Source organism: Pseudopipra pipra, chromosome 7 (assembly GCF_036250125.1).
Source record: "Pseudopipra pipra isolate bDixPip1 chromosome 7, bDixPip1.hap1, whole genome shotgun sequence".
Taxonomy (NCBI): Eukaryota; Metazoa; Chordata; class Aves; order Passeriformes; family Pipridae; genus Pseudopipra; species Pseudopipra pipra.
Genome location: NC_087555.1, coordinates 20,025,975 through 20,039,788, shown reverse-complemented (window position 1 = coordinate 20,039,788; position 13,814 = coordinate 20,025,975). Strand labels below are relative to the sequence as shown.

The 13,814-nt window shown below is 40.4% G+C and overlaps 1 protein-coding gene across 3 annotated transcripts in view; it reads left to right on the top strand.

Moving 5' to 3' along the window:
* The window catches only part of CERS6 (ceramide synthase 6), a 108,718-nt gene that overhangs the window by 77,612 nt on the left and 17,292 nt on the right, over positions 1 to 13,814 (top strand). For 2 of the 3 annotated variants that reach the window (XM_064660964.1, XM_064660963.1), the window contains exons 7-8: positions 3,173 to 3,301; positions 7,170 to 7,276. In XM_064660964.1, coding sequence (XP_064517034.1) covers positions 3,173 to 3,301; positions 7,170 to 7,276 — 236 coding nt within the window. The remainder of the gene's footprint in view (positions 1 to 3,172; positions 3,302 to 7,169; positions 7,277 to 13,814) is intronic. The other variant, XM_064660965.1, reaches the window with a different exon arrangement.

Genomic DNA, 13,814 nt, shown 5'->3' with positions numbered 1-13,814 from the left:
AGCCCATTCCTGTACAGCTGCTCTTCTGCTCTGTATGGGTGAAAGTACTGGAGTAAGCTGGGATCACAAGTACCATTAGTATCTATGTGTTCATGTGCAGTTTTGGTCACAAAAGATATTAAGCTCTTAGAGAGCATCCAAAGGAGGGCAACGAAGATGGCGAAGGGCCTTGAGGAGAAGCTGTATGAGGAGTGGCTGAGGGCACTTGGTCTGTTCAGCCTGGAGGAGACTGAGGGGACACCTCATTGTAGTCTACAACTTTCTTGTGAGGGGAAGAGGAGACACTGATCTCTGCTCTGTGGTGACCAGTGACAGGACCCGAGGGAATGGCCTGAAGTTGTGTCAAGGGAGGTTTAGGTTGGATTTTAGAAAAAGGTTCTTCATCCAGAGGATGGTTGGGCACTGGAATAGGCTCCCCAGGGAAGTGGTCACAGCACCAAGCCTGACAGAGTTCAAGAAGCATTTGGACAACACTCTTGGGCACATGGTGTGACTCTTGGGGGTGGTCCTCTGCAGGGCCAAGGGTTGGGCTCAATGATCCTTGTGGATCCACCCCTTCCAACTCAGCATATTCTGTAATTACTCTTATGTGTAACTAAAATCTAACAGGTAACATCTTCAAAGCATTGTATGAATTAATGACTTTATAATGACTTAAATTAATTAAAGAAATGTCACAAACAGGAAAGAAAGTACTACAATAATGAAAGTAGTTTTATTTATATCATTGCTACTTTTTTCTAACAGTTTTCAGTAGGTCAATCCGGCATTTCTGTTTCAGAGCTGGCAGAGTCAGATAACTGTCTCTTTTAAGAAACATTATTAGAGAAGGAGTTCCTTGGACAGCCTTTCTGTAAGAAGTGCAGAAGACTGCTGCCCAAGAGCATTAAGATTGCTTAGGAATAATCCATATTGTCAGGAATGCCTTGAAAAATACCCAAGAGGGACTAGAAATCTTGTATTTGTAGAACATGGATGTGTCAGCTATGAAAATAGAGGAGATTTTCTACTTGACTTCTTGCCCCGTTTGGACAACCCATGTGCTAACATAATTGCAGTTAGAAGGAAAATTAAGAACAGTGCCATAGTATTTACAGCTAAAGAAGGTAAAGAGCTAGTTTGCAGTATGGCCATAGGGCAATGCTAGTAGCTTACTTCTGATCCCATGGAATAAGGTAGGTGCTTTGCCCTTTTTATTATTGTATGGTGAAATGGTCTCCATGTGTGGGTTTGTAGTTACTGAAATGACTAAGATGCTATACCCTTGCTTTCCCTTAGGACACTCAGAAAGGGAAACAGCCTTTAATTCACTTTTTCTTCAGTCTGCTTGAAGAAAATAGTTTCAAAGCAATACCTTGATATGACTCCTGAATGTATTTAATTGTGCTCCATAGTGCTGGGGGCCAAATAATCTGGCTGAGAAATGTTGGGAGTATACTAAACTAGGATATGGTTCCCTCTTTTAGTCTTCTTTTTATTTCTTTTCTCCCTTTCCCCTGCCTTCCGTGCCCTCCTGGCCTCCCTCAGCTTTGTGTTGGAGTTACTGGGAGTGCCCACAGATGAGTATGAAATAGGGTCTTGTAGCAAGCACCTCATGGCATTAAACATAGAGCGATAGAGGCTGGGAGCAGGTCCTGTCCCTCTTCAGTCAGTGACACTGCTCAAGCTGCACGTTTGTTCACTCCAGGTGCACATTGCAGTGAAAACAAGTGCTGGTACTAAGAGGCAGTGGCATGCATGTCCTTAAAAACAGTGGTGTCTGCTACATGCCTGCTGCATTCCCAAAGAGAGAGGCGTGGGGACATGGTGCAGTTACTCTTCCTGGTATTGTAGAGACAGAGCAATCGGGAGCTGTAGCTGCTGCTTTTCCAGAGTTGACTCTGTGTTAGTGGGAGCTCACAACACTTTCTGTAAGGCCCTGCTCAACACATGTATCTTCAGTCCCTTTGCAAACCAGGTGTTGCCTCTCTAAAGGGTCTCAGTTTCAGTTTCTCTGCTGTGGGCCCTGTAGCTGAAGACTACCACAGCTCAGTAGGACTGGCCCACGAAAGCTATCAGAAAGACAAATCCACCTCCCAAGATGCTGAGCAGGCAGGCTGCCTGGAGGAGCTGCTCCTTTTGACTGCCTGATCTCTCTCCCTTCAGACAGCTCTGTATGAGAGCTACTAGATCTGCCAGGAGCTGTGGTACTAACATTGCACCTGGTGCATGGAGAAACTCCCCAGTTAAATGTTGTCTGTGATCTTTCCTTAAGGGTTTTGATATCACTTTCTCAAAGCCATGCAGGTAGTTCAGCAAATGCCAGCAAGACTTCTTTTTGACTGACTTAGTGCCTTGCAGAGAAGAGTTGCGTCTCTGCAGGTCCTATTCTCTCATTAATCAGTCTGGAAGTCTAGTCCAGGCAGGTAGATCATTGCCTCTTCTTTGTCTGCCCCTTGGCATGTATCTGGGAACGTGATGTTACAGAAGCTTCACTGCTCCCTGATTTTTCAATAGTAATAGTTACTTTCTGGCCAAATAACTGAGAGTTACTGACCTGGAGACCAGTTAGCCTGCATCGTTTGGGAGGCAGTGGATTAGAACTGAGTAGGAGGAGCTGCACCAGCTCATTTGAAGACTTTTCTGACCCTGTTACAGTGTGAAGACAAAGCACCTTCATTAAAAACAAATAAAAACCTGGATCTGGAATTCTTGGCTCAGTGAAAGCTCTCAGTTGTGCTTGGCAGGTGCCTGTTGTCCTAGTGCAGTGGAAATGTATTTCTTGTTTCTTTGTAGCTGTTTTATCTCTCGTGAATAGTGCACTTGATTATGCATATTTTTATATGCATACGTTACTCAATGCATAAAATATATGGTGTAATTTGATTTGTAAGTACATATGTCTTTTCAAAGTAACTTCAGTCACAAATGTTTATTAGGTTAAATTACTATAAACTGAGAAGTGTAGATATTGCCTAGTTTTCAATAATATTTTGCATTTTGTTAATACAATGATTATTTTATTCAGTCTAAATGAAATACATAGCACTTATGTAGTAGGATCTTTATATAACTTAACCATAATGCTGGGTGTAAGAAACATCCATCCATTTTTGTATATGAGTACTGAATATAACTGTTTGCTTCATTGTTTTTTGGTTTTTGTTTCTTTTCTTTACTTTTGCTGCTCTAGGATTTTGGCATCATGTGTACACATCACATTTTAGCAGTCACCCTGATTTCCTTCTCATATATAACCAATCTGACACGAGTGGGAACTTTGATCTTTTGTCTCCATGATGCGTCTGATATTGTTCTAGAGGTGAGATAATACGTATGTCATCCTGTCAGCAGGTAGAATCTTTTTGCTATGCAAAACACGTATTTCCTAAGCCAGGGGTCCAGTTCAAGATGGTAATGGTGATTAATATAGTGTATTTACTTAAATGTATTACCCTTGTAGCAATGCATGTTTCTGACTTAAGGCTGATTTATCCCTTGATAAGTTGCTTGTCCAGAGAAGAGAGAGGTAATGCATTGTATGCCAGGGAGGATTACACACAGATTTTAATTACAACATGGTAAAATCAAAAGCTCAAAGTTGCAAAATCTGGAAAGTGGTAACAGTGGGATAGAAGCTCCTGGTTCTTGACCACTCTGACATGGGGTGAGGAGCAATAACCCTGTCTGCAAAAGAATCAAGGTGTCACAGTGTGTTTCTGCTGTGCTTTGCTGGACACAGTGTGTTGGACAATTTGGTGGCTATTTGGGCATGGGCAGTGAGCTGACCTCCGATTTTCCAGGTTCTCGTGCCTCTGGATCCCAATGCCACAATTAAGCATTTGGATTTGGAGAAAAAGGGACGATTGAAATTCTTTTAAGTCAAAATGGTCTGTAACTTCCATAGTGGCAATTTAGAGATGATGTCATCTTTACCTGCATCAGTTATTAAACAGCTCTGGGTGATGCTGGGGTTGGGTTATCTGTGAACTCTGCGTCAGGATCAAACCAAAGTTAATAACTGTTTTGTCTGAAATTATTTTTTACTAAAGTATCTGCAAGGATCCTATTATGTGAGAATATAGTCTCACTGTGTGAGTCACCTATTGCAAAATCAAAATCCTGCCATTCTGATTCAGTAGTAAATCCCAGCTGTAAATCTGGTTTTATTTTTTAATCTTCTTTTAATCTAGAAGGCACATGACTGCCTGAGATAGAAAGCAAAAGAGAATGTGGATTTCTCCTGATAGAAATAATTGCATCTTTACAAGTTTATTTTTCTGTTTTAGCAATGTGTGTAGCTAGCTGTGGCTTCACCTAAACTTTCTTCATTCCTCTTTTCTCACCACCAGAAGGACTTACTTGAAGATGTTCATTCCAGATCAGACCAGCGTCTGTGGAATATAAAAACAGTGGAGAGCAGCCAGAATAGGCTAGCTAAAACCTTACCTTGAATACAGTGAGATACATATTTTTGCTCAATTCCTTTGTTTATTCACTGACAAAGAGGAATTGCTGGTATTCTCATGTGATTTGCAAACATTCATCAAATACCCTTCCTCATGAGGCACATACTTCAGTGGTCTTTCTGGTCAATTCTTTCAGTCTGTTATGACTGGAAGTTCTGCTAGGGCAGTGGGGCACAGCCCTGGTGCCATATGAGAGGAGATGGACTCTTACACACTGCTGATGGTACTGAGAGGAAAGTCAGTGCAGAGGAAAAAAAATGATCAAACTGCAAAAGAAGTTGGTTAAATATCCTTCCATGATAGGTCAGTTGTATACCTGACCTATTCTAACTATTACATATTTGTAAAAATGAAAAGCTATTTCTGGAGGCCACTAGACTCTTTCCACCTACCATTTCATAATGAAACATGTCCAGTGGAAAGCTGGAATGCAACATTTTTGCTATTCTCATTGCAAAAAGTAATGTGAATTGGTGGGAATCCTGGAGATGAGGTTTTTTCCCATAGGTGTTAAGGCATTTGTAAGTATGGAAGAATCATAGTAGGATTTTCAGGAATTATAGCTGGTTTTTTAGGTCTGAGTGAAAATTATCTTGGATATTCAAAGCATTCTAGCCATGGCAGGTCACATCAAACATAATTTGCTTGCCTAGGAAGCCATTAGATTAGCATAAACTAAAATCTAGGCCTCTGAGAAGCAACTTTCAGATTCCCAGCTAGTTGTTTATGAGGTCTTGGGTCTATTTGCACTGCAGTACAGCTTGTGGGTTGAAACCTCTGTGACCTAACATGTTGAAGCACTTAAAATCCCACCTATTTGGGGACCTTGAGACTTCTTAACTTCTATTAATGGATATTGTGGCAGTTTAATGCTAGTCTATGCATGTGAGAAGTTGCCCATGTGTGTAGTCACAGTTCAACCTGATTCCTTTCTGTCAGGTCCCAACTATCTGCTGACATACTTTTATAAAAGAGCAGGGAATGGAAACTTCAGACTAAGGCAAAAGCTGTGCTATAAAACACATGGATTTAAACAGACAGACTAGCAAGAGTATATGGAAGAGCTGTGTTACTCAATTGTAGTTACGGTTTTTAAGCTCTGAAAATTGTGTTGTATTGTCTCAGGTGGCAAAATTCCATCCAACAACAACATATTCTTTCCCTTTTTTTTCCTGTAGTCTTTTTTAATCTATAATTTATAGATTTGTTACTTGAGAACTGATGTTTTTGAGAACTACAAGTTGCTATAGCAATATCAGCTCCATGCACTATGAAAACAGTTTTTTACACTGCTGCCATGGAAATACATGCAGAATTCCTATGTGAACTTCGAATCATCCAAAAGTCAAGGAAGTTAGTAATGCTTCTGTTTTGCATGCTGGCACCAAAATGTTCTCTTTTCCTTAAACCAGTCTGTGAGTAAAAAACTGCTAGGAAACTAGCACTAGGGCTGATTCAGAAGGGTTATGTTTTCTTTGGAGCACTGGTGGCTTTCCTCATGTTTTTTGAGCTTCTTAACTTGGTTTCTGTTAGTGAGGAATATTCTTTATATTCAGGTTTTTAGTGGAAACATTGCAGAAATTGGGTAACATCCAAAAGTGCAGTTTGGTTTTGGTATCCAGATTGTTTGATTCTCTAGTTTGAATTCTGCATTCAGAATAGTGTTCTCTATGCATAGCTGTGGTAATTTTGTTCCCTCTTAGTCCTCTGGAAAGTCTACGCAAGTATCTTCTCAATATGGGAGCTGAATACGGGTCCCCTCAGAGAGGGCTTTGAAAGGGTTCCCGGTGACTTCAGTGGACACAAAATCAGACTCTTCGTGTACTTCATTGTGCAGTGACTCTCTGGATACATTTGACAGAAAGTATGAAGGAAGACTGTCCCTGCCTTGAAATAGATGTTATTTAAAAATAATTAACTGCTTACACACATGAATACTGTGGAAGCAGCAGAGATGTCTTAAAACAAGCTTGCTTGTACGTACCATTTTCTTCAGGGAGAAGAGGCTAAAGAAACTTCAGGGAAGATCTGTGTTTTTAGTGAGGAGTAATTAGTTCTTCACTGGGGAAGACTCAGAAGCCTGCATTACGATAAATGAGAGAAGCATATAAAAATAGGCATAAGGCAACAAGTTGGAAAGGAAAAGTTGGAAAGAGAGGGGAGGAGAGCCTTTGAAAAAGACTTGAAGAGGAGTGGTATAATCTTTGAGGTGGGAACTGTTCTGTATAGGCCAGAAAGGAAGAAGAGATGCTTTAGGAGAAAGTAGGGTATGGGGTGTAGTAGAGGAATTGAGACCGCTGGAATGTCAGAGAGCATGGGGCAGATGGAAGGTAGATGGACTTTGAAAATGCAAGTAGAGCATACTGGTAAGGTGAGAGACAGGTAGGTAAAGAGGCTGGGGACAAGGACAGCATAAATGCAGTGGGGTTCAATAAAAGGTTTAGAAGAGTTTTGTGAATCTGAAATTGTAGGATCTCAAAAAGGAAATTGAATGGGGGATAAAGAAATTAGATACTTATTCTGGTTTTATGCAGTCTGGTTTGTTTTTTCTTCAAAGACATTTTCCAACTGCTTAGTAGAGAGGAGTTGCAAGATCACTATGAGGTGGCACAATGAAAATGTTAGTCATTTCATAAAAATTTGATTTCTTCTCTTACAGCTTATACATGAGAAAACTCAGTTGTCCTCACAGAAGTAAAAAGACATTTCTTTCTTTTTCAGGCTGCCAAAATGGCAAATTACTGCAAGTGTCAAAAGCTGAGTGACCTTCTGTTCCTTACATTTGCCGTTGTCTTCATTGTCAGTAGGCTTGGCATATATCCCTTATGGTGAGTAAGCACATCATTGTCCTCAAATGCTAAGCATCAAACAAGCTTGGCAATAACTATGTTGTAATTGAACATGATTCATTGACATTACTCTGTTTTCCAAAGCACCAAAGAGACATAACCAGGTGCTCAAATAGCCTATTTGCTAGAATGCCATTGTGTTTACTGTGTGCTGGACAAGAAACATACAGGGCTTCTGCTGATTTTAAGGTAGAAGTGAGTTGGAGACAACATAGCTTCAGGTTAACGGTTGGTTGGCTGTCTTGACAAGAAGTTAGAGGAAAATTAAAATATTAGTCACCAAAAACACTGACCAAAGGCTAAGCTTGAAACTGGGATATTCTCAATAGCTTTCAGTGCACACTTTATGAACGTGTAAGCTGTGTAATACATATATCTGTAAGGTAGTTATACAGGTGTTACTGTAATCTCACCTCTTCCCAGACAAAGATAGCTGCTTGCATGTGCACATACTCTCTCTTCTAGGTACACACACAAGCATGCACACAAATGGAACACAGATGTTTGATTCTTTAGCTAGAGTTTTTAGCATCCAAAAGGCAGCTGGCTAATGAGGAAATACATTGATGTACTTCACTGTAGAAACTCATTCAAGTTTCTCTGTAAACCTGTGCGCTATATATCAGGAGGGCTGAGAGAAGGCATTGGCATTGCTCTTTTCTCTTCTGGATCCTTCCTTTCTCTTGTATGAACAGAACTAACACAAATCTCAGTATTCCTTTGTATCTTATGAAAGTAAGAGGTGTCTGTCATTGCATCAGAAAATAACAGTGACAATTTTGTTCTTGGGAAGCACCACAGACGCCAGAAATTTTACTCTTTGCAGAGTATGTTTAGAGAGATTACCACCAAGCTCCTTGCTCAAGTATGCAGAGGATTTATGGATGCCACTTATTCACTGTGAGAGTGGCTGAGGACTGGCACAAGTTGACCAGAGAGATGGTGGAGTCTCCATTCTTGGAAATACTCCAAAGCCATGGTCCTGGACAGCCTACTACAGGTGACCCTGGTTGGGGTCACCAGGGTTGCTTGGACAGGATGATGTCTAGAGGTCCCTTCCAAACTCAGCAATTCTGTGATTCTGTGAGCTGTCTTATGTGTTTAGCTGTGATTCTAGCATTTAAACCTCACTCTATTATTTGAAATGTCAAAGAAAGAACTAATGATTTGAAATTTTTTGTTATTCAAACACAAAATTTACCAAATCACTGCTATGTGCTTGCTTTGATGAATAATCAACAAAGAGCAGATTAATCTTTTCCAGAATGATTTTGAAAGAGGTCATTAGAGTCTTCACACATTTAACTAGGAGTTGCCCAGTATTTTTTTCTTTTGAGGCATCTGAAAATCAGCAAGGTCCAGATTTTCCATCCTTTACATTCTTACTATGGTAGTAAAATTTTGCAAAGTCCACATTTTCAACCTGAAGTGTTTTAAATAACACTGTTTATAACTGGAACTGCAGCTCAAAAACTGGAGGTTTATGCTGTCTGGAGTGATTTCTGTGAAGTATTGCAGCCAAGTGTCACACTGTGCAGAAAACCATTGCTAGGACTATGCAAATGATAAATTAAACATTGACATGTCTAGTGGGAATCAGGGATCACAGAACTGAAGTCTGTCTCTAATACACACTTCAAGCTGTCTGACTGGCAGAGTCCCAGCAGAGATTACCAGCACAGCAATAAGTTATCTAGCAAGTGTCAAAACTTGAGCGCTGCTTTACAGCTGTGGCATTTTGTGCTGGTGTTCAGGATGTGCCCATCCATTCCTGTATATGTTAGTGACAGCAGCACTTCCATGCCACCTTAAATTGAACCTTGTCTGAATCCTCCTCTGTAGAAGTTGGCCCAGTGTGCTGAAAGCAGAGTAAAAAGAAGCAAGTAGGTCTGGGGAAGAGGAAAAGGGAAAAGGGCTTCTGTTGTTGATGTTGGCTTCCTTGGTACTGAATGTTGGGCTAAGGAGGGCAGTAAGTTACAGCCGTGGGTGAGGTTTGCCACTGGAGTGGAAAAGATCAGCATTGATTCTTGAAGGCAGTGAAGGCAGAGGGATTGTTTATTTAAGGGGAATGCAACAGCTGACAGTGCCACAGTGTCACAGTGTCAGAGGGTGAAGTAGTTACACTGGTGATCCTCTGTCTTTCCTCTCCCTTGTCCTAGTTTAACTCCAGCTGCTACAAAGCCCGGTGCAGCTGCTCACTTACTTTCCCCGGTGGGGTGGGGAAGAGAATCAGGAGGGTAAAAGTGAGAGAACTCATGAGCTGAGATAAAAACAGTTCAATAGGTAAAGCAAAAGTGGTGCACACAAGCAAAGCCAAACACAGCATTCATCCACCATTCCCATGGGCAGGCAGGTGTTCGGCCATCTCCAGGACAGCAGGGCTCCATGGATAATGGTGACTTTGGAATGCAAACACTGTCACTCCAAACATGCCCTCCTTCCTCCCCCAGTTTTATATGCTGAGCATGACACCATATGGTGTGGGATATCCCTGCTGGGTGCAGCTGTCCCAGCTGCGTCCCCTCCCAAGCCCTTGTGCACCCCCAGCCTCCTCACTGGTGGGGCAATGTGAGGAGCAGAAAAGGCCTTGACTCTGTGTAAGCCCTGCTCAGCAATAACGAAAACATCGTGGAATTATCAACCCTGTTTTCAGCACAAATTGAGAACATAGCGCTGTACTAGCTACCGTGAAGAAAACTAAGTCTATCCCAGCCCAATCCAGCACTTCCCTTAATCAATGAAAAATACATTTATTTATTTGAAAATGCTCAGGGTTCAATGTGGTTAATCTTTGATTTTGAAGACCATTTTATTTCCAAACTAAGGCCTCGATGTATATATTCCTAATGGTTACCCCTACATACACCCAGAGGCAGTTTCATAGTTCTCAGCTGTACTGTAGGCGATGTATGTGGGAGTCAGAGTTAGCAAGGATGAAGCATGGGATTTATGAGCTTGTCTTTCCCAAATCCTTTTTCTCTATGAAACAGCAATTCTAAATCTTCACGCTCATTAGCTTGCATGCCAGCAAAGATGAGTCACTGGAGTGGCCAGGAGCAGGTCAGGAAGCATAGTTTTGCTCTCCTTTGCTGAAAATTTGAAATAGCAAAATTTGGTGCCTGATTAACATTACATAAATATGCAAATTTTTCTATCATGAAAGCTGAGAGGTATAAAATCAGTGTGCATGTAATGTAAAAGGAAAACTGTAATTTATAAGAAAACTTCCCCCATGCAGGCAGGTGAACACCCAAGACATGCTTCAAGAGACGTCACTTCCGAATCGCTGGCATGCTGTTGTGCTCCGGCTCTGCACAAGTGCCATTTAATTTTGCATAAAGGTGCTAATAAAGAATTCAGAATGTATCAAATGCTGTTGTTTGAAGGTTGTTTAACAGCAGGGCTAAGACAAAAGAAACTGGCAATTAGGTATATATTTAGCAGTCTTTCTGCAGGCATCTGGAGTTCATTTCAGCAATAATTCAAAAGCCCCAGGATACTTTCTCCCTCCTGCTGCTAAGTGAATGTAGGAGTAAAGCTGCTATTTTCACTGACAAGACATTTTACTTGTGAAATTCTCCCACTTGCACATAATCACTGTTCTAGCAAATTACAACATAAAACAAAACTCTCAGTGAGTCAGGGGGAACATGATGCCTTCTCAGGTGATAGAGGAATGTAGGGAGAATGAAAGCAATCTCAAACAAAAAAAATAATAGAAATTATGTGGACCCTTGGCTAGTCTAATCAGGCTAGGCAAAGCAGTTACTTCAAGCCTTTTTTTAAAAATGCTTATTTAAATAAGCATTGCAATTCCTCTTCCCCAGGCCTCCAATGCTTGGTTTTGCTGTAGCTAGATAGAAAGAGTCTTTTCTCCGTTGACAAAGGAATGGATTGCTTTTTGCTTTATTTTGTTTAACTTTCAATATCCAGGAAGGGAAACTCCATGGGGTCATTCTATTTATTAATCATTTTTTGAGGTGTAGAGAAGACTAACAGGCATCTTCCATCCCAGGAGATGTGAGTGAAGAAGGTGATGTACTGCATTTTCCAGTCTTCCTTTGCTCAGTGCTAACTCCAGAGTTCTTCTTGTGAGAACCATGAAACTCCTCAAGTTTGGGCTGTACAGGAGACTCAAGACTACTCACTTATTTCCCTTATTCTTCTAGAATATGTGATTTTTTGACAGGGCAGTTTGAATAAATCTCCCAATGCTGTGAAGAGTTTGGTATCTGAAACTGGTTTCACGGAGTGAGTGTGAAACAGGGTATTTCCATAAGCCTCAGTGGAAGGAAGGTGGTCAGTGTGGAGGGAGATGTAAGCTTACTAAACTGTTCATTGTTTTAAAAGATAGCTTAGAGTAACTGCAGGTAAAATTATAAAGCTGACTATAAAGAGCAGAGGTCGTGTTCTGCATATGCTGTCCCCCATATTCTCACCTAGGCAAATTTGGTATAATCCAGGTAGTCTGTATGCCTTTCTGTTCTTGATCTCTTCATACATTGTTAATGCCCAGACATTGTATCACATTAAAAACTATGAGGACAGACAGTCAGCTACTTTGGTTAGTTGGTATGGTCTTGTTTGATGTCAGTAGGTGTGTCTTAACTGATCTTCTGTTTGTGAGTCTGTTTGGAAAGATTCTGTGGAAAAAAAATGGAAACATTTCTTGCTATTAAAATTCAAAGCTTTCAGGTGTATGTCTCCTCATCAACTGTAATGTATGGTTGCTAAATGGGATTTTTTACCAACATATCTTATATAAGCATGGGTCTGCCACTTCTCGGAAGAACAACTTTATTCCTTGTTATTCTTTCATTTTTAAAACTCTTGAGAGTACACACGGTCTGGCTCATGTGTGATTTCTAATTGCCTTTTCGTGGCAATGAGTATCTGCTTGAATCAGACAAGCATGGCATGATTCTTGATGAGTTAAAATTAACTTCTCTTCACCATGGTGAGCTGTAATGAACTCTAGTTACTTATTACCAGACTTTCTTTCATCTCTGCATGACTGGCCAAATAGCTCTTCCTGAGTTTCATCGCTGGTTCAATACTAGTGAGAGATACAGCCATGCTGCTAATGAACACACCGGGTCTCCAAACAGTAATGCCATACTGTCAGTTTACACCGTTCTCTTTACGGTTCTCTATCCTGGAATCAGCTTCTCTCTGAGCAAAATTGCAGCTTGAGTTACAAATTGGGCAGAGCAGAACCCTCATGAGCAGCAGTTGCTGCAAAGATCTGCTGAACCTTTGTTTTTCTTAGCTTTGTTGTTCTTTAGCTGATATTGACTGGTTTTGTGCAGCTCTTAACATGCAGGGAAGTTGAGTTGTCATCTTTCATACTGGGTTTTTTTCCTGACACATTTTCTCCTGTTTGGCCCTTGGAGCATGTCTATTGTGTGGGAAGACAGCATGTGGACGCCAGCAGAGTCATCCTGAGTCATTCCTCTGAAGATACTGGTAAAACAGAAAGCTCCAACCTACTCTTAAAAGCACCCTACTATGTCAAAGCAATATGTAGGCAGTAGTTAAAGCAAGAGTACTGATCAGTTACTTGGCATGGTAAGAATGTGGGTAGCCAGATGAATCCCAACTGTCCAGATCTTGTCTGGACTCTGAATGAACACAGTGTTTTGTGATGGTTTTAGCTACTCTTGCTGAATTGAAAACCCTTCTAGCCTGCCTAGTATTGTGTACAGAGCCAAACATCTCTAATTGCTCTACAATAAAATAACTTTTTAACTAAGATAACAAATCTCTTCTGATGCTGTTCTGAGCTCATTTTGCTTAGAATATTGTCTGAACCAGAGCACAATCTTAAGTTGCTGGTGGGGAGCAGTTACTGAAGGAATAAATTGTGATTTTGGTACTTGATTCCTGATGTTATTCATGCTGTCATTGAGTGGATGCTGTAGGACTAACAAATATTATCTAATATGCTTATATTTCAGTCTGTTTGTAGTTTCAGCAAGCAACTTATAATCAATCAGTTTACTGAAAACATTTAATAAAAAGGTTTTGGCAAACTAATGGTAGTGTATTTGAAGAACTCATAGATTTCAATTTATGGATTAAAAAGAAGGTTTAATTAACTAAGTCTCCATAAATTTACTCACAACTCTTGTCTTAGCTCTTTAGCAGAACATGTAGAAGATTGTCATCCCATCTGCTTTTGACAAAACATTATCTGATGTTGTTCTTTCTAATACCTGGTTATTTTATGTCCTCAAATTGTTTACTACATTTGTGAACTCAGGCCTTTGAAGTTGTACAAGATGCAAAGCTGAAGTCTTTGGAGTATTTGGTTAATACTGACCTAACTATTTAGGCGAAGCTATAAGAAATGGAAAGGTTACAAGTGTCATTCACCATTGTAGGCTTGCAATGTAAATAACAAAAAGTGGCATTTGCTCAGTTTTCATTTTCAAGATTTTCATGTGATCACAATAGGAAGAAATTATTTGAAAAAGGATTTCATCAGACTTCTAAACCTGATTCTTACCCTCATTTT